Source organism: Mesitornis unicolor, unplaced genomic scaffold, assembly GCF_000695765.1.
Source record: "Mesitornis unicolor isolate BGI_N332 unplaced genomic scaffold, ASM69576v1 scaffold48128, whole genome shotgun sequence".
NCBI classification, from domain to species: Eukaryota; Metazoa; Chordata; class Aves; order Mesitornithiformes; family Mesitornithidae; genus Mesitornis; species Mesitornis unicolor.
This window is the reverse complement of record NW_010203424.1, coordinates 8,545-27,794: the sequence shown is the minus strand read 5'-3', so window position 1 is coordinate 27,794 and position 19,250 is coordinate 8,545. Positions and strand designations below refer to the sequence as shown.

The 19,250-nt window shown below is 47.6% G+C and overlaps 1 protein-coding gene across 1 annotated transcript; it reads left to right on the top strand.

The window, feature by feature from the left end:
- Nucleotides 1-5,164: 5,164 nt before the first annotated feature.
- Nucleotides 5,165-6,936, top strand: CHST12 (carbohydrate (chondroitin 4) sulfotransferase 12). The gene has a single exon (XM_010190694.1). It carries the CDS (start codon nt 5,257-5,259, stop codon nt 6,514-6,516), a length of 1,260 nt encoding a protein of 419 aa, XP_010188996.1. The 5' UTR covers nt 5,165-5,256; the 3' UTR covers nt 6,517-6,936.
- Nucleotides 6,937-19,250: the final 12,314 nt, after the last annotated feature.

The following is a 19,250-nucleotide window of genomic DNA, read 5'->3' as shown; positions in this document are numbered from 1 at the left end:
GGCTGGGGCTGTGGGTGCTTGGAGGTCTGCGGGGTGGCGGGCGGCTGTGCGAGGGCAGTTCCACTTCCCCAACCCGTGAAGCGCTGGCTCTCCCTGCTCCGGCGCTGGGCCCGAGGGTCAGTAGCCGCTTGCCTGTGCAGTTTTCCTGTGTTGTGCTGCAGGCTGTGTTGGTTCTGGACTCTGGAGCCGTCTGCGGTCCAAGCAGCTACAAAAGCAAACCCAGGAAACAGGCTCCTCCATAGAGCAAGGCTTTGAGTGTCGCTTCACGGAGGCGGCTGTTAATGTGATTAATCCCACTTCAACTTTTTGCATTGAACTTCAGAGCAGAGTTGAACTATAAACGATAGAAAACTACACTTAAATCGGGTGTTTGCAACGCAAAGGCAGGCAGTGTGAGGGGCAGGGTCTGATTTTGGGTGCCTGGGTTAACTCAGAACAAATGCTGTAGGATTTTGTTGGCCAAGGCTGTAGGGCACCGAGGTTTCCTGAGGCTCTTCCTGTGTTTGTAAGGCCAGGAGCGATGGGTGTGCTTGAAGGTTGTGATGAAGGTGATGAATGAGCAGGACATGCTGTGTTTTGAGAGTTTCCTTCTGGAAATCTTAGAAATATAGCAACCGCTGCTACCAAGCCCGTGAAAACCAGGCTTTGTGGCAGGGGTGAGAGGAAAGGTGCTGGGATAGCTACATAAATCAGGATGTTCTTTTCCTGGTCTCTAGCATATATGTGCTAAGTCGGGGTAAAACGCGCAGTGCAAGCCCTATTTTTTTGCTTACACTGTACACTTATACAGATGTAACCGCTGATGTCATTACATGGGTTAAAACTTCCCCCCTCTGCACAGAGTGCTAGATTTTTAGAAAGGTAGGGATGAGTAATTCATTGTATGATGGCCAAGTGCATGAAGTTCGTTTCTGGTTGTTGGTATAGCATCCATCTGCTTTGACTAATGGGACCTTGTTCTGCACCTGCAGGAGGTTAAATTGGTGCCACTTCTTTAGAGCCTGCCTGTTCCCTAGGTGTAACTGGTAGCAGGTGCTTCCCATCACCTGTGGGTAAAGAAAGCTGCATGGGTTGAGCAGTTGCTGGTGAATGCAGGTGCCCCAAGGGAAAGCATCCATTTGAATTTGGGGTTTTTTTGTGTGTTTTTAAAAGTTCTCATTCTGCCTCTTTCTGTCTTCAGAAGCAGGTAAAGCCCAAGCAAGCTACCTGAAATTCCGTATCTTCTTATGTTAGAACAAGTAGGTGCTGGAGGAGGTGAGCTGGTGCTTAGCACCTGGCCTGTGTCTTGTGCTTCCCTGTGGGGAGCTAGAAGCAGTGGGAGAGGGGAAAACCTGGGGAAACACAAAGCAAGAAGGGATGGAATCTGCACCCAAGCTTTTGGAGGCACAGTCCCTTTAAAACCATTGCCATTCATAGAGGGAAGTTATTGTCCCGTCTCCACTACATACTCATGTGTAAGCTCTTTTATTTTCTGGAGGCCTTACTGCACCTGTAAGTGAGCTGGAGTTATTTCGTTTTGCAAAAGAGAGGCTATGAGAGAACATAGTCATATAGGCAAGAATTACTTAAGCTGCTGTTTGTCCTGAGAACAGGCAGTTACAACCGGGCTGTGAAGTAAAAATAATGTTTCCAAATCCCTGAGGAGTTGCATTTGCGATAGCTTTTGCAATAAGAGCGCTGGGGACACATCCCCCATTTATGGTTTTAAACGAGAGTTTGAGAGGTGGTTATTTGACATGCAGCTTGCGATAGGAGAGGATAGGACTGATGACCTCAGACCTCAGTGTCTTTCTCTGGCCTGGGATGGGGAGAAGAGTCCTTGGTTCCCACCCCAGCCAGGATCAAGGTTGGAGATGGTCATGGGATGGCTGCTCAGGGGACTCTGCAGGGTGATTATAGCACTTGGTCTGTTTCCCAGTTTGCCAGTGTCATGTCACAGAAGCAGCTTTGTGTGGATCCTGGTGCACACTCTTGTTGGCTGGTGACTTTGGGTTAAACTTGAATGTAAATTCTTGGCTCCTCCTGGAGGCTTTTCCTTTTGATTCTGGCAAGGGGAGGACAGAGGCACGTTCCCTCTGATGTGCACAGAGACCTCTAATTTGTGCTTTCAGTCTGGCATCTTTTATGGAGCGCTCAGGAAGAGGATGTATCATAGTCAATAGAGTCACTCTGTTTTCTGCAGTGTTTTTCTCGTGAGGGGGAATTAAGCTGTGTTACTGCTCTTTTCTAGGGTTCCTCTCTGGCACTGCTAGAGTTAACAGAAGTGGAGTCATTTTGACCCTGTGCTGCTCGATGCTATGTGTCTTGGAAAAGCCAAAGGCTCTGGCAGGCCTGTTTGCTGTGTCTTGGAAAGCAGGCTGGAGCCCTTGGGGTGCACTCAGTAAAGCCACATTATGATGGTGGCTTTGACGAAGGGCCCTCCTTCCTTTCGTCTGAGGAATGTGTGCATCACACATGGTGTCTCCTTTGCTTCTGTTGCTGCTGAGGGGAAAGTTATCTGTCTGTGCCAGGTGGGACAGCTTTGCAGAAGTGCCAGCAGGCTGCTGCACTGCCCGAAGCTGTGGAAGCTGCTGGGTATTGGGACGGCAGGAGGGGATGCTCCCTGCAGCTTTCCAGGCTTGCTGCATTCCAGCTAGCATAAAGGTCTGGAGCAGCATTGGAAAAGCAGTGTGCTAGGAATTATGTGCGCAGTGGGCACCCTATTCCTTTAGAATAGGAAGCAGTCCCTGCCCTGAACAGTGAACCGGCTCGAAAGCAAGAACAGATTCAGGCAAAACGCAAACCCAGAAGTGTGCCAAGCGGTAGGCTTGGCAGCGTCACTCCATTATCTTCTGCTGCTGGACTCAGATGCTTGGCCTGAAGTGCTGACGCACATATGTAATTTGCCCCTTCTTTAACTTTGTGCTCATCTCTCTGGGTGTTTCTTCTTACATCTGTTCCATCCTCAGTCTCGACTAGCTAAATGTAGAGAATTACTGCTGAGTAATACCTGCTTCTTGCTCCACAGAGTGCAAAGTGTTATGTCTGCAGTTCCTCCAGCAACTCTTTGCAAGTAGAGTAAGAGCCTGGCTCCAGGAAACACAGCATTTGGTGTTGCAGTGCAAAGCCACATCTTAGGCCACAGCTACACTGAATTTCTGACTTTCCCTAACTCCAAAGTGTAAATAAATACACCAGGGTGGAAAAACCCTAAACCTTTGGTTCTGCCTTTTATGTCTTTTGGGACAAGCTGAGCTAATACTTTGATACATAACCATATCTGGTATTGTTTCTGTTCATTACTTAATTCTAGTCTGATGCTTTTGGTCTAGCGTTTGAAACAAGAACTTTGTTTGTTGAAATACTGCATCTCTGAGCCATAAGCACAGCCACCCAGATTGTTCCTTAGACAAGTCATTCGGTGCGAGGCTGCTGTGAGCTTTGGAGATGCTGAGTGTGTGTGTGTTTCCCCTGGGAACGGCAGAGCTCAGCACTTTTGCATCTCTGGGCTCTGAATTCAGGTTCTTTGCATCCATGTGGAGGGTGGGGTTGGGGCTGTTTAAGGGTGGCGTGTGAACTGGCTGGGGAGCAACCTCTGTGTTTTGGGAGGAAGAGAGGCACAGTCTTTGCTTTGAAAAGCTTCTCAGGGCAGCTCACCTTGTGGTTTTCAGAGCTGGTGTTTGTAGGGTTTGTTCTGAAGTCATTAGAAAGAACAAGGATGTCTGGAGAAAGGGTGGCTCTTGTTTTCTATCTGTAGGTGCTGTTGGGTGTTTATAATCAGAGGCTGGACTGTGCTTGGAGGGGAGCAGGAGATTGGAGTGACTACTTTTTGCTTGTCTTTTGACATTAAACCTTGCAGAGAGAGACTGTAATACAGCAAACCTTGGTTTTTCTCTGAAACCATCAACTATCTGCTCCACACTTTACTGTGTCGTTCTGTCCTGGCTGTAGGCAGTGGCTCCTCGATCACTTGAGGAGAGAGCAAGGCTGGTTTGCCAACCTGCCTCTTTGTGAAACTTTGGATTCAAGAAAACACGGAGCAGAGTGGGGAGATGAATATCCTTGAAGGAGCTTGCTGGTGGAAAGGGTCTGGGAATCAGCAGGGAAGCAGGTGATAGTGATATAACTATAAAGATATACTATAAAGATATAACTGAAGTAAATGATAAAACCAAAACCTGCTGTACTCTCCAGAAAAGATCATCTGAGCTGCCCTTTTAACAGTGATTTCTCACCTGTCTTTGGTGATCACAAGTTGTTAGGGAAGAGTATGATAGAAATAAAAATTATGTTATACCAGAAAAAGAGAGCCCTGAATCAACACAGTCCAGACTTGGACAAAGATTTACCAGAGCATCCTTAATCTCAGAAATATTCAGTTAAAAGTAATAATTAGTTTAGATTTTTATTGATGTGTGGCTTTTATCGGGGCTGTGTCCCTGTGGAGTTTTTTGTAGGAAAACTGTTCTTGTAGTCTCTCTTCTTGACAAAAAGAAGTAGCTACCAAGAAAGGTCGTACAGGTGACATCTACTCGGTGCCTTCACACAGCTAGATAAGATGCTGAGTTCAGGTCAGTGATGTTCTCTCAGCAGGAGCTTGCTCTCATCATGGAGGCAATGGCATCTTCAGCTGTATATTTATAACTCTGACAAGGTCTTTGTTTTCAGCACTGTGGTACAGAGCATCTTCATGGGGAGATGAGGCCACAGCGTGATGCCAGAAGCTGAAATCATGGATTGAGCCCTATTTCTTCCTGTTGCTTGTTAGATATGTTTAAAAATTAAGGAGGTCTGAAAGGTAGTTGGCTCTGCATACTTTCTGTATATAGCTGTATTGTATTAATACTCTCAATCTTCCCTCTGTAAACTGTAGGCTTGAAATCTTTATATATATATTTTTTTAAATGAAAACAGAGCTCTTGAAGTCATGGGACTCCAGAAGCTTGAGATTGATTTTAAAAAGTTTGCTCTGGAAACTGGTGAAATTGCAACACATTATGTCTTCTTTTGATCTGTCAGCTCTTCTCCATGGAGTGTCTACAGGTACTTCAGACTCACAAATCTTCCCATGTGGAAATGAATGGTCAGCCCTGCCATGAGTCTTGATTGTGCAAGGTCATTCTCTCCAAACCAGAGTGATTAAGGGTCCAATTAACTTTTTTTTTCCCTGATACCTTTCCAGGCTCCTGGTCTGCAGCACCATGCTGGATCCCAAGCCTCACTCTGCAAGCCGGAGGTGAATCTGTGTGAAAGCCAGCTATCACAGTAGGTGTCAGGATGACCAAAGCACGGCTCCTCCGTCTCTCTGTGGTGCTGGTCTCCATCTTCATGATCCTCCTGATCATCGTGTACTGGGACAATGTGGGAACGGCTCACTTCTACCTGCATACGTCCTTCTCCAGACCTCATTCCCCCGGAGCCATCCCTGGTATCACGGCAGGTGAAGACTGGGAAGCCTTGCCAGATGTGGATGAATTTTTGGCAAAGCTGCTTAGTTCGAGCCTGAAACAGAATAGCTCTGTCTCCCGAAAAACAGAGCAGCTGCTCGTCCAGGGCTCCAACAAGCCTGTGGTGAGCAATTTGGAGGAGAACGTGCGGGGCTATGACTGGTCTACGCGCAATGCCAGAAACAGCTTGGACCAAGAGAAACTGCAGCTAGAGAGGCAGAGAACGTTGCGGGAGTTTTGTGCCAACTCCAGTTTTACCTTCCCTACCAAGGAGCGCTCCTTTGATGACATCCCGAACTACGAGCTCAACCACCTGATCGTGGATGACCGCCACGGCATCATCTACTGTTACGTCCCCAAGGTGGCCTGCACCAACTGGAAACGAGTGATGATTGTGCTCAGCGAGAGCCTGCTGGACCAGGGGGTCCCATACCGGAACCCTCTGGATATCCCACGGGAACATGTCCACAACACCAGCACCCACTTGACCTTCAACAAATTCTGGCGCCGTTATGGGAAGTTCTCCCGGCACCTCATGAAGATCAAGCTGAAGAAGTACACTAAGTTCCTCTTTGTACGGGACCCTTTTGTCCGCCTCATCTCTGCCTTTCGCAGCAAATTTGAGCTGGAGAATGAGGAGTTCTACCGGCGTTTTGCCATCCCCATGCTGAAGCTCTACTCCAACCATACCAACCTTCCCACCTCTGTTAGTGAGGCCTTTGGGGCAGGCCTCAAAGTATCCTTTTCTGACTTCATCCAGTACTTACTGGATCCCAGGACAGAGAAGATGGCCCCCTTCAATGAGCACTGGAGGCAGGTTTACCGGCTGTGCCATCCGTGCCAGATAGACTATGATTTCATTGGGAAGCTGGAGACGCTGGATGAGGATGCTGCTTATCTGTTGCAGCTCCTCAAAGTGGACAGGCTGCTTCGCTTCCCTCCCAGCTACCGGAACAGGACTGCCAGCAGCTGGGAAGATGACTGGTTTGCCAAAATCCCACTGGCTTGGAGGCAGCAGCTCTACAAGCTTTATGAAGCAGATTTTGTACTCTTTGGCTACCCCAAGCCAGAAAACTTGCTTAAAGACTAAAAGTGATTGGGCAGTGGGTGTGGGAGGGAACATCTGAAATACCAAAAATGTTTAAAGCCTTCTCATTTTTGCTCTGAACTCCCTTCCTCATACAGGTTGGTACAATGGAATATATTTTTTCTACTGCTTCCCCTTCCATTTTTGCAATAATGCCAGAGTCCAGGGTATTCCAGCCAGCTGTGCATATGCAAAAAAACCAAAAAAGCCAGGTTTTTTTGTTACTTGTTTTCTGGGTTTTCTGTTTTCAAAATGTCCCCATGTTTTGCAATGGGTCACTGCCCTTGGTCACTCTGCCAGCTGCATCCTTCAGTAGCTTTTTATTAATACTTTTTAAAAATTAATATATTTAAGATATTTAATACGAAGTGTGTGTTGTGGCAAAGGAAGGGAAGGAATAAAAAAAAATTAAAAGAAAAACCCAAGAAATTATACACCTGCCTCTTGTGTGTTGTCTCAGGGCTGCTGTTTTGGAGGTCTGAGGTTTGCAGAGCGCTCAGATCTCTTTGGGAGCTGGGTTTGTCAGTGGTGCCTTCACCAGCTGCGTCTGTGGGTGGTTGCTGTGGGCAGATTGGATGGGTTGGTGCCTGACTCTGCCAAAGGGCCCTGGAAGAACATCAGTGCTGTGGAGATGTGTGCTGCTCACAGCTAGTGAGAGTGACACCAGGGTCACAGGAAGGAAATGGCAGCTGGGAGTAGTGACACCAAGCCCTGTGGGACGTTTCTGTATGTGCAGGTGGCTGTGGCACCTCTGCACTACTTCACCTTGCAGCAAAGTGGTGGTGGGACTCTGCTTTGCAGAAAGCTGAGGTTCCTCAGCCTCTTGCTGGTGTGGAGCGTCTCTCATGACACGTCCCATTGCAGAACGGTGCCTGAGGTTCTTGGGGGTTGTGGCCAACTTGGATGGACAGAGCGTGCTCTTGGATGGACATGCTGTCCAGAAATTGGCATCCAGGCTTCACACTGCAGTAGTTTAGGCAGAAACGCAGGTCGCTATCGCAGCTGGTTACAGGACGGGGAGGTGATGTGCTGCTCCATGGTTTGGTCACTGCTGCACACAGTGCAGGTCCCTTGAGAACTGTGCTGTCCTCATTCCTGTGCATGCCTTGAGGGGACGTCGCAGCGATGCAGATGCTTATCCCTGGAAGAGGAAGATCCAAAATGTTTCTTTTAACCAGCAGGCATCAAGGTGAACTCAAAGTTCATTTGTTTTCAGAGTGCCAGCTACTGTTCATGATGCTGCATCCTCATCCTCTGCCTTTCTGTTTATATCAAATGACTGATGCAGATTTAATCATCTGCCTTGCTGGGACCTGCTGCAGCAGTGATGGTTGCCCACTGTGCTAGGAGCATGTGGGCTGCTTCCCAAAGGAAATTAATGCTTTCAGAGAGACTTTTTTGTGTCTCATCAGCTGAATCTGCTTCTCTTTTTCTCTCTGAATTGCTCTGCAAAAACTGTCTGCTTAGCAGATTCGGCAGGCAACTCTTAGAACTGAAAGTCTTTAATTATTTCCCTGGGCTGTGGATGCTATCAGTGATTCAGGTCCAGGGTCAGACCCTGGGAAGCAGCCTTGTGTTTTGGGTAGACTTCTTTATATTGGCCTTTTACGCAGTTTCTCTCCAAGGCCATCAGCAGGAGTGACTTTTCTCCTCTCACTCCTTGCTTCTTCAACCTCTGTACACATAAATCTTCCTGGCTTTGTGTGCTCTTCCTAGCAAATACGCTGTATCAAGCTTTTTAACCTATAAATGAAAGGTAATTGCTAGTAGTTATGCTCGAAACAAGGGATTTGTTTCTCATTGTATTCACACTGCTCTCCTGTAATTTCTGCAGAGATATTTGCAGTTTAAATGAGCCTGAAGCCATGATCAAGGTCTCGGTACTTAGCTCTTCACAGCTTGGGGAAAAAGGAAGTGCCTGTTTCTGAGTCATTATTTAAAACTAATAATAGAAAAGTGTTGATCTATTCAATTTTTTTTCCAGTTACCAGCTAATTGCTGCAAAACAGAAAGATGTTGAGAATCTCGTCTCCTGTAATGAGTAATCCCAGGAGTCTCTTGGTTCCTGCTACATTTACATTTCTTCGGGGTGGGTTCATCTCGCTCTTCAAAGATACAGCATGGATGTTTTCATCTCTTGTCATTTCAAAGTGTTTATTTTTTTCCTCTTTTAATTTAAATTTAATTGATGTTTAGTGTGTGTAGACGTGGGTGGCTGGGACCAGAGCGCAGATGCCGTGCAAACTTCCTTCCAGCTGCTTCCCCTGCACCTCTTGATCTCGTCCTGTTTCTTCCTGCCCCTCTGATCCGCGCTTGGCCAACGTACCTGTGACGCCAGCTTGCCCTGCAAACCAGCTGCAGTTGTCCTGTGACTCATGGCCATGGCTTGTCCCAGGCAAGAGCCCAGGACCATCTTTTCAAGGTCACCAGCTGTCAGTCTGTCATCTGGGGCAGAGGAGGGATGGGTTGCAGAGCATTACCATCATTTTTGACAGCAGGGTTGTGCAATTGGCAGAGAAGGTGCAAAATGGCTGCAAATCCTGCACAGCAGCTGCTCCATGTGATGGGTGAGTGGATCCTCTCCTTATGGCTGCCTTGCAACTTAGCAGTAATAGAAGAAGCCCTTGCTTCCCATCCAAAGATGGATAAAGGGGGTAAATTCCAGCATTATGTGCTAGTACCACCATATGTCATCCTGAGGTCCAGAACACCCCATATGCAAGGTTCAGCGAGATGTCAGCATCCCAGTGGCTTCATCAGCATCCCTGAGAGCTGCGGTCAGGAGAATGGATGGATGGCATAAGGCCACTGAGGGCTCTGCCTTCTGTGCTTTCCCTCTTTCACCCCATCAAGTCCAGCCTGTGTTGACATTTAAGACATTTTAGCGTTTGTAGACCCATCCCTACCCCATACACTGGTTGGTGTTGGCTCTCTCCCCATTTCCATGCTTCAAAGTGTTTGCTGGGAGGAGCAGTAGAGCTCAGATGGAGAGGGTTCACATTGCAGTGAATGGCTTCTAGGTCCAAAATAGCTTGTTCATTGCTGCTTTTCTTCTTTTGAAGCCCTTGCTCCCCACCCTTCCACTCCTGTGAATGTATTGTTATGAAGCCAAAGGGGATCCAGGCTGCACTGAGCTTTGTGGTAAGACCACCGGGTTGCCAGAACTGGGATGTAGCCTCCAGCTTTGGGAATGTGCATTTTTTTGGTTGGTTTTTTTTTTTCTCTGTTCTGATGATATAAAAGTGTATGTGGGGGGAGGGTGAGAAGGACAAAGAGTTCAGCCAGCCATGCTTCCTTCCCCACTGGTGTCCTAAAGGAGCTGGAATTTGGTATTTGACAAATAATGGCAGAATGATCAGAAAGGGCAGGCGCTATGCACCCATGCTGTCCTGGAGTCAGAAGAGGACTAAAAATCCTGGATGGTGATGATGCTGGTACTGATTTTATAAGGGCTGGAAAAATGCTTTGAAGCGGCCTATTTGTGTCTGAATAAACCTCGCTTTGTCATTTCATACTCAGCCTGCAAAATTATGTCCTGTTCCCCTCCCGGCCTGCTTTTCCCTGGGGTTGACCACTTGGCCAAAGTCAGCACAGTCTCTCTAACCAGGCAGAACCGATGCGCAGATACAAAAATAACCTGGGGTTTGACCAAGATGTTTCCAGCTGAGTGGAACTGAGACCAGCTTTAGTGCTTCCTCAGCGTCAGAGCCAAAGCCTTTACACAACCATTGAACAGATTTGGTCCCTTGCTGTTTGATGACGGATTCACTGCTACGGTGGGATGCGCGTGACCTGGCTCTGCAGACCCTGTGTGCTCCAGGGAAGGTCTGTCAGGTCTCGGAGCTCTCTGCTTTTCGAACAGTGACATGGCTTTGCCAGGATATGGAGTGTCCTTGACACCTTTGCATCTCAGTAGTTTTTGCCTTAACCATTAAATTCACTTGTGGTTTAGGGGGACAAAATTGCTGACCCATTACCTACGGACAACAAAACGTGGCTCTGGGGTAGCGTGTGAGATGAAGTGTTTTGGCTGTGTGTTTTGCATCCCTCAAGGTGGCACTGGGAGGATGGAGGGCAGGAGATGAATGGCAGTATTGAAAGGGTGACGAAGAAAAGCCAGTTTGTTCCTCCTTATGTAAGCTGGACCTTCGCAGCAGCCCGCGGGGAAAGCCGGTGACTTGGCAGGGTGCTGCGTGGCTGTGGTGCAAAGCGCTGCCAGGGAGGGTGCGGGGTGTGGTGGCTTACAAACAAGTCGTGTTGCTTGAATTTAAGGGCTTGCCCATGTTGGTTTTGCTTGTAAACCCTCTAGTTTAGAATGGGAGGGGAAAAAACCCAACAGGATTTAATAAAGCTATCGATACCTGGCTGTATGGGGAAGAGATGGGGAGGGTGGCTGGCGCTGGGTATAGAGCAGGCATAATGCAGCTCTTTGCTCTCTCCTTCATTAAATCAGATTGGGCATCTTGCTTGGACTGTGGAAGTTGAAGTTTATCCTTGCAGCAGTTTGGTAGCGTTTGGCCTGGGCATTGCGGGAGAGCCCTGTGCCGGGATGGGAACGATGGGGGAGAGCCCCACGCTGGGATGGGAGTGATGGGGGGGAGCCCCATGCTGAGATAGAAGCCCAGTGCCAGGACGGGAGTGATGCTTGGCAGAGCAGCGGGGCAGTCTGAGCCTCTCGCTGCAGTCACTGTCGGTGCAAGGCTCAGCGGGAGTCGGAGCTGTGTGGCCATTCCACACTGGTCCACCTGAAACCCATTTTCTGTTTCTGGGTTCTGACAAATGCCACTGCAGCTCCTGGGCAGGCTGCCACTCCCCTAGCCTGGCTCCTGCAGCAGCGGGGGTCTGTCTCCTACACCCACTGTCAGCAGCAATTCCTGTCACGGGTGCCCTGTGAAACGATGGAGCAAAGCACAGCCAAAGCCTGCAGTCAGGCTGCTGCGCTCAGCAGGAGCTTTTATTTGTGCAACCTGTGTTGCAGGCAGTGCCCAGCCATTGGGTTGCAAAGGGTTGGAGTATGGGGTACGCTTAAAAAAGGGTATGGAGTATGAAAATACACTTAAAAAGTGAGCAATACCCTCCCCCCCAGCTCCTGTGTGTTGGCTCAGTGCTGAAGCTGGGAATTGGGCCCTGCTGCCTTTTCCCTGCAGGACTTGGAGCTCCTTTCTCTCCATCTCTTTTCAGTGTCCTGTCAAGCATTATGAGGTGCTGCGATGCCTTCCTGCAGGGCTGGCTGTGGTGGCCTTATGTTCTCCCAGCCCCGTAGCCCCACTTCATCTTTGCTTTGTCCAAGAATGGCTTAAATTAAGATATTTTAAAAAGTGGAGAAGTTGTAGCAGCAGGTTCCTGTCAGGAGGGACTTGTGGGATCAGCAGCCTGACCCTTAACAAGCAGGAAGGGAAGTTTCCACACCAAAACCCTCTGACTGTGGGTTTGGGTGGCTGGAGCTGGCTCTTTGAACCTGGGCTTTTCTTGCTGTGATGCTCAGACAGCCCAGCTATCCCACCTGCAGGTGGTGTTTCCTTGCCTCAGCTTCTTTTTTGTGTCTTGTTTCTGCGTGGGGGACAATGTGTCTGTTTGATGGCAGTGGGATGCAAGGGTTCAGGCTGTTGCCATCTACAGACTAACAGAAACATGGTGAACTCGGGAGCAGCCTTGACACTTGAGGCCTTGGAGGCCTCTTGAGAAAGCTGTTGTGATATTCAATGGAAAACGATCACTTTTCTGCAGGCTTTTTGTTTCTTCATGAGCCTGAGGCTGAAAAATTAGTTGCTGCTACAGAATACCAAAGGCGCCAGAAAGCCATGTGCAAGAAGGTGATTTAAAAAATAATCAAGAGGTGCTAATGAATAATGGTGCGATAATTTTAGCAGAGCGTCCCAGAAGGGAAGCAGGGCAGGTGAATGGGCTTTTCAGCACTCCTTGCTAACCATTTATACCTTAAGACTACTGCTTTTTATTTCTTAGGCTTTTCAGGTGTTGTCTGGACCAGGAGGTTTGGAGACTGGTGCAGGGTCTGTTGTGTTTGGAGAGAGGCAGTGACCCCTGCGCTGGGTTGGGATGTGGGTAAGCAGGAGTTTCCCTTGCAGGAGAATACAGATGTTGCAAACCCAGGGACTCCTGCAGTGGACCATGTTCTCCTCCTCAAACCACAAGGCATAGCTGAGGAGCATGTTTTTAATTAGCAGTGCTGCTAATTGTTTGCTGTAACCCCTTCGGTGAGTTATTCAAGCTGTCTTCTGTTTGTCCTCTGTAAAGAGGGTTGTGAGATCCCTGTTTTTTGGAGGGCTCCTGGGTGTAAGCTGTGTCCACAGGAGGTTTGGAGGTCTCCAGGAGGAGCAATGCCTTGCGTGGGAGTGCTGGAAGACAGGGCTGCAGCATTCGGCAATGATAGCCACACAAAACCACCTTAATCCAGACTTTTCTTACTGCAGGGTGAGCCTGGAAGCTGTTGGCATGAAAGCCATGTGTATTGATTCAAGAAGCACTTACCCTTTGAAGAGCTCAAGAGCTTGCACAGGTCCATGGGCAAAACTCAGCTATGGGAATGCACAGAGGTCACAGCTCACTGTCCTGCTCCGTCCCTGGCTGGTTTCCAGGCAGCCCTGGTTGCAGGGGAGGCGCGGAGTGTGCCGTCCCTCCGAACAAAATGTCTTTCCTTATCTCAAAAAACGCTGAGCATATTTGAGCAGAGGGTGCTTGGCCAGCTAAGACGGCAGTCAGCATTAGCGGGGCTGTTGTTTTTCACCTAGTGAAGGGGTTTGTAATTTTGTCTCGGATTCTCATCCTCAGACTGTACCGGTATCAAAACACTCACAGCCCTGCCCAAACCATGTATTAAACAAGGGAGACTTTTCCTGACCCACCAGGCAGTGCTTCACAAATGCCATGTTTTATCCCCCAGGCAGACGGATCACACACAGCTTTGGCAAAGCCACATTTTGTGGCAGAGAAGCTGCAGCTTCAGTATTTGTTTCTCTGTCATTGCAGGAATTCAAAATGGATGGAGGAAAATGCCATTGGGATTGACTCTTGTTTTGTTTGGACCCTGGACAGGCCTCTGTGGAAAACATGGGAGGAGTGCAGGGGACAGAGAAGAGCCAAGAAGGCGTGTGTCAAAAAGACAGCAGCAGCCAAAAGAGTGGTCAGCAGGGAGTGGAGCAGGGCTGGAGATGTGGTTCCAAAGGATAAAAAGGGCAGAGGGAGTTGAAGGCATCTACAAATGAAACAGGGATGCTCCGGAGTGGGTAAATGCTGAGATGAGCAAGAGGGGCTGCTGAGAAACCTAGTGCCATCTGCTTCAGCATGGAGACCTGCCCTGTCTGCTTTTCCAGGGGTGGGAGCAGGGGCCAGAGTAGAGAAGAAATAATTGAATAATTAAGTAGTGAAAGCTTAATCAGAATACAGCAGGCAAAATCCAAGGGGTTCTGATACATGATGCTGGGGCAGATTGTCTGAAAAAAATGTGGCTTCATGAATGGTGGTGGAACTTGTAGGCTTGAACTGAAGAAGCAATCATTTATTATTTATCGAAATAGCAGTGGGCTAAGGTGCTCCTTGCCTGTGTTGGGAGGGGAAGGCCTGCAGCTTCACCAGCTGTCGGGCCCTGCAAGCAGGGCAATGTCCATGTGGGGGATGGAAGTGCAGGAGAGATGGTGCCAGTGGTCTTTCACATGGCATTGGGCACCTCTATCTGCCTCCAGTTTTTCTCTCTCTCAACCTTTGCACGCCTTATTGATTTCAGACTCTGTATATTTTGACTCTTGGGTGAATCAGGAGTATTTGTCACCTAGAATGATCATGCTGAGAGTATAAAGCTTTTTACAAAGCTTTCAGTGACCTTTAGCTAATGGGAAATCAATGAAGCAAGTGTATATTAGCATTCCCCAAGTGCTGGGTAACGCTGTGCACGGTGGGGACCCGACTTGGCATAACACGGCTTCCCAACAGGAGTCTGGACACGCAGGACTTCTGGAGAAAGGTTCTTGCATCAAGTCAGGATGACCTAAACTTGTGTTTCTAGATTATCCTTACTTGTGTCTTCCCTGTATATTGTGTAAATGTATGTAAAGGCAGGTGTCAGAATCAGTCCACAATCCTGGGCAGATGAACATGTGTGAAATGTTTAAGCAAACATGTAAGTTTTTGATAGGGTGAAATATAAACACCTTATGGCCTTCTGTTTTCTATAAGCAGAGGATCATTTTCGTGATTACAATTAGTGTGTTGCAATGGTTTGTCATTTCTAGGACAGTCACCCCTAAGCAAGGCCCCATTGTGTCCAGAGGATGCTTGTGCTGTGCAGCCACCAGCCAAAAGTGGGTGTGGGACAATCAGGCTCCGTCAGCAGCTGTGGACACCCCTCTGGCTGTACATCCCTGAGCCTGCTTGCTTTTTCTTCCTTTTCCAGCTACTGTTAGCAGCCAAAAGCGAGCCCAGCACACGCGGACACAGCTGCTGTGTGCATCGGCCAGTTTTTACCCTGTGGATCTGAACATTATGGGATGTCCCTGGTCCGTGGGGCTGGGAGCCGTAGGTAATCCTCACTTCAAAATGATGGAATCTGGATTGTGTTGGTTTTTCCTCTTCTCATTTAGATGCCTTGAATCTGAGCTTTCTGAATTTCTTGGATTCTCAAAATAGCATCAGGTTTCCTTCCAAGACCTGCCAGCTGCAACAGGAGAAAGGGAATAGTGTATGGTGGACAGTAAAGCTCGCAGCGTTATTCCACAGGTGCTGCTGAATCAAAGCAATTCTCACATTGATTCTGCATCATATACACCGTTTTTTCTGGGAAAAGTGAGGGTGCCAGGAGCCAACTGGAAAACAAAAGCTCTTTGTAAGCCCAGGACAAACCCCATTTCTGTTCCACCCCACCGCATTGAATAGAGGCAGAGTAGGAAGATGAAGCTGCTGCATGGTGGGGTCCCCTTCACCTGCCAAAACCGGGTCAGGTTGGGACCAGGTCCCCCAGCACAGCCATAGCTCCAAGCTACAGCATGATTTCTGGGAGCAAATCTGTTTAAAATAAGATGCAAAGTGTCTTTCATCAGCAAGTGAGAATGTCGGGGCAGGTTCCAGATGCTGTTGCACTTTGCATTTATTACATATTTTAGAGCTTAGTAAAATGTCAGTGTGCTTGGATTCAGTTCCTGAGTTTTGGAAAGTCTCTAGGTTTGGGAGTAATGCTTTTCATTTTATTTGTAATAGAAAAGCAGCCGGCTTGCAAAGTTTGCCTTTGGAATTGAGATGCTAGCAGAAATCTAGCTCTTGATTTTGTCACATTAGAGTAAAAAGACAACTGGTGACAAGTTTCTTTTTTGTGTTTTGTTTGTTTGTTTTGTTTTGTCTGTTTGGTTTTCCTGTCCAATATACAGGAAAAAGCTTTCAGTATAGGTCAGGTTGGTGTTGACAGTGTTAGCTTTTTTTCCTGGCCATGCTGATTGGAAGGAAATTTCCAATACAGCATAGCTGCCAGAAACAGATTCTTTGCTGGAACATTTTGGTTGAAATATTCTGACCTGCTCCTTGCAGTGATGCCATTTAGCACAAGAACACGCAGCAATTGGGTGCTTTGTTCTTAACTCTGAGCTTGACATTTTCTTTATTTTTGTTAGGGTGTTTTTGCAGGTGTTTGCTTTGGCCAAGCCTGTTGCCACACTACGGAGATCGTGATGCCACTTGGATGCCCACAAGCAAAGTCTTTTTGCAGGATCCCTTCTTGGCCTTTCTGTAGACCTGTGTGGTACTGGGAGTCAAGGGCAATGGCTGCAGGAATCCCATCAGGATGGAGTTAATGTGTTGGTGAAGGACCAACTTGTGGGCAATGTGTTGGAGACAACCTATTTTTCCTCTCCTCTTCTCATCTTCCTTCTGGGAGACGGACGCTATGTATTTGCTTCCAGAATCTCATTTAGTGTCTTCTCAGTAAGAAATGGGGAAAATCTAGGTGTTTGGCTTGTTCTGCATGACCCTGGCAAGGCATGTCCGGTGCTGCTGTGATGCTGCATCTCAGTCCCCGCAGCTGCAAGGCTTGACAGCGCGGTGCTGAGACATTACTCTTCTCAGCCCTTTTTAGCCCAAAGATAGCATGAGCTGAATTTGGATTTGTTTTTCTTCTCTTCTTGCTTGGTCAAAAGCAACGGGGGATATTCCCCCCCTGCAAGAACAGCAATGTTTGGTTTGAGAAAGGATGAGGTCAAGAAAAGGCAGGAAAAGGCTGTCTCATTGTGTTTTCAGTTACTCGATTGCCTTTCTGCACCTGCACCAGACTTCCACTGGTGAGAACTGGGGCTTTGCTGGGCTCCCAGAACAGCACTGTCTGAGAGGAAACGTCTTCCACTCCCCAGTCGCGTCCTGTGTTTTCCTTCTCACCCTGTCATCACTTTGCAGAGTAAAATCCTGAGCTCACAGCAATCTCTCCGAGGTGTCCAGAGCAGCTCTGCGTGGGCGGCTGTGTCTGCTGAGCCCACCATAGCACTGGGCAGACACCAGCTCCATCCCAAAAGTCACGGAGCTGAAATTAGCCCCTCAGCAGGATTTGTCTGGCTGGCAGCTGTATCACAGCTGTACCATTTCCACTTCTGCAGTCAGCCTGGAGATGGTTTTGCCTCCTGTGCTGTAAAACTGCCTTTAGGATCAAGGCATTGACATAAACAAGAAGAGCTGATTTTTAGGAAGGCAAAGCCATGGCTTCTTCAGCAAATGCAACCAGCACCTGGCACATAACTTCTGTCCTTTCCTAAACATGATATGGCATGAAAGGGGAAGAAAAACCTAGGATTAGCTGCGTCAGATCTTTTGAGCTTCTCGACTTGTGTCAGTGGGACTTCATTCCCCATGTCTGGGAAAATGCTGCTAAGTTTTTGTGCTTTTTCTCAACACGAGCAGACAGAAAAAAGCTGGAGCGAGGGATGGAGTGTGGTTTTCCTTCACCTCCTGCTAGGGTCATAGAGGAGATGAGCGCATGAGCAAGGTCTCAGCCCATGCTGCAGAGAAGGTCAGCTTTGGGATTTGTGCCCCTCCATCAGCCTCATCCCTGCTGCTCTCTGAGGGACAGGCAGGGCAGTCGGATGCTGTAACAGCATCATGGGTTTCTTGCTGTGCAGCACAGCCTTGTCAAGAGTTGGGGCTGGCAGGCTGCGTGGCTTTTAATGCCTTGACATTTACACAGCCACCCACCCTTGTGTTCCCAGCTGTCCTCAGGCTGGGAGGGTGGTGAACACCAGCAGTGAAGGGGTTTATGGGCAGGTGATTTTTAAGGGCTCCCTTCCTTGTAGAGACATCTCTCATGTTTCTCCCCAGTGAAATTCTCTGTAAATAAGGAGAGAATTAGCAAAATGATGTGTTTAAGAATAAAAAAAAAGGAAGGAAGAATAAAAGAGTTTTAGTATAAAATATTTATTTTAAGAAAAGAATAGACTTTTAAAAAAATAAAAAAGAAGGAAGGGGATAAAGAATCTGTAGATCACGTTTCTGGGCTGTTTCAATAGCAGTTTAACACAAATAAACTCTGTGTGTGTAAATGTGTTGGAGCTACCTTTGCATCTCCTTTCCTGAGAGCAGAGAGCAGCAGGAGCATGGCTGTATCCGAGGGCTGGGATACATGACTAAGAGGTTGAGGCGAAGGGTTTTCTGTTCGTAGTTCTGCAATTGGGTCATGCTCTGATCCTTCGTGAGTCACTTACCTGCTCCATGCCTCCAGTTTTTGTGAGATTACAACTGCTAACTCATTCCTGAGGATTTGGAAACGCTTTTGGGCCACACAGATACAGCGAATTACAGAAAACGCATTTTAGATTAATGGCTGCAACAATGAAATGTTTCCAGTATTTTACTACCCCGAGCTGTGGTTACATGGCAAGTTAAGCAAGCAATTAGGTTACTGCTGTGACGCCTGCATGGAGGTACTGACCCATTAAAGATCTTAATTTGCTGGACACCTTGTACAGAGGTTTTAGTTTATGCTAGTTATCCTTAATCTAAATCATGTGTATTTGATAGTTTGGTGTGCTGCAGTTGGACTCTTTCCTGTTGTGATTTTCAGGGATGTGTGGTACGTGCCTTGTCTTAGCTCCAGAGCTCTGTACACAAGATTTTCTGCAGGCAATAGTCTCTGGATTTTAATAACTTACTGGGCAGGTCGATGGTAAGTTGACATCTGTCTAGTCCTATTGGCATCTCCTTGGTTTTATTTTGACTTAGGAAACTGCAGTGTGAAGCAGACTTTTTTCCTGCCAAATAATGTCTTTTCCCAGAGTGGTGGTTTGCTGTTTTTTTAAAAAAATTTTCCTATTCCTGCTTTAACTTGGCCTGTTCTGCCTATTTTAAAGGATGAAGTAGCCTAGCCCCTGTTCTCCTTCCCTGCTCCCACCCAGGCACCTTTTGAAGAGCACCACAACCTCAGTTTTGCAGTCTGTGCAGTTTGAGTGTGTTAGATATCTGCTCTCTAACACCAGCTATCAGGGCTGTGTTTAGTCTAAGCAGCATTTGAGATTATATTTGAGCTGGTGGAGCTGGGAGAGGAATTTAGAGATGCTGGAGCAGAAAAGTTATTCAAGGAAACTGATATACTCTCAGGAGCCCCAGGGGCAGCAAGAGAGAGAATAGAAATAGGTTATCTAAAACCCAGGCAAATAAAATATTCTTGTTATAACTCTATAGGCACTATGCCAGCTCTCTGTAAGCAATATTTCTCTTTGCATCTCACTTTGCCAGTTAATTGGACATCTATTATTTCA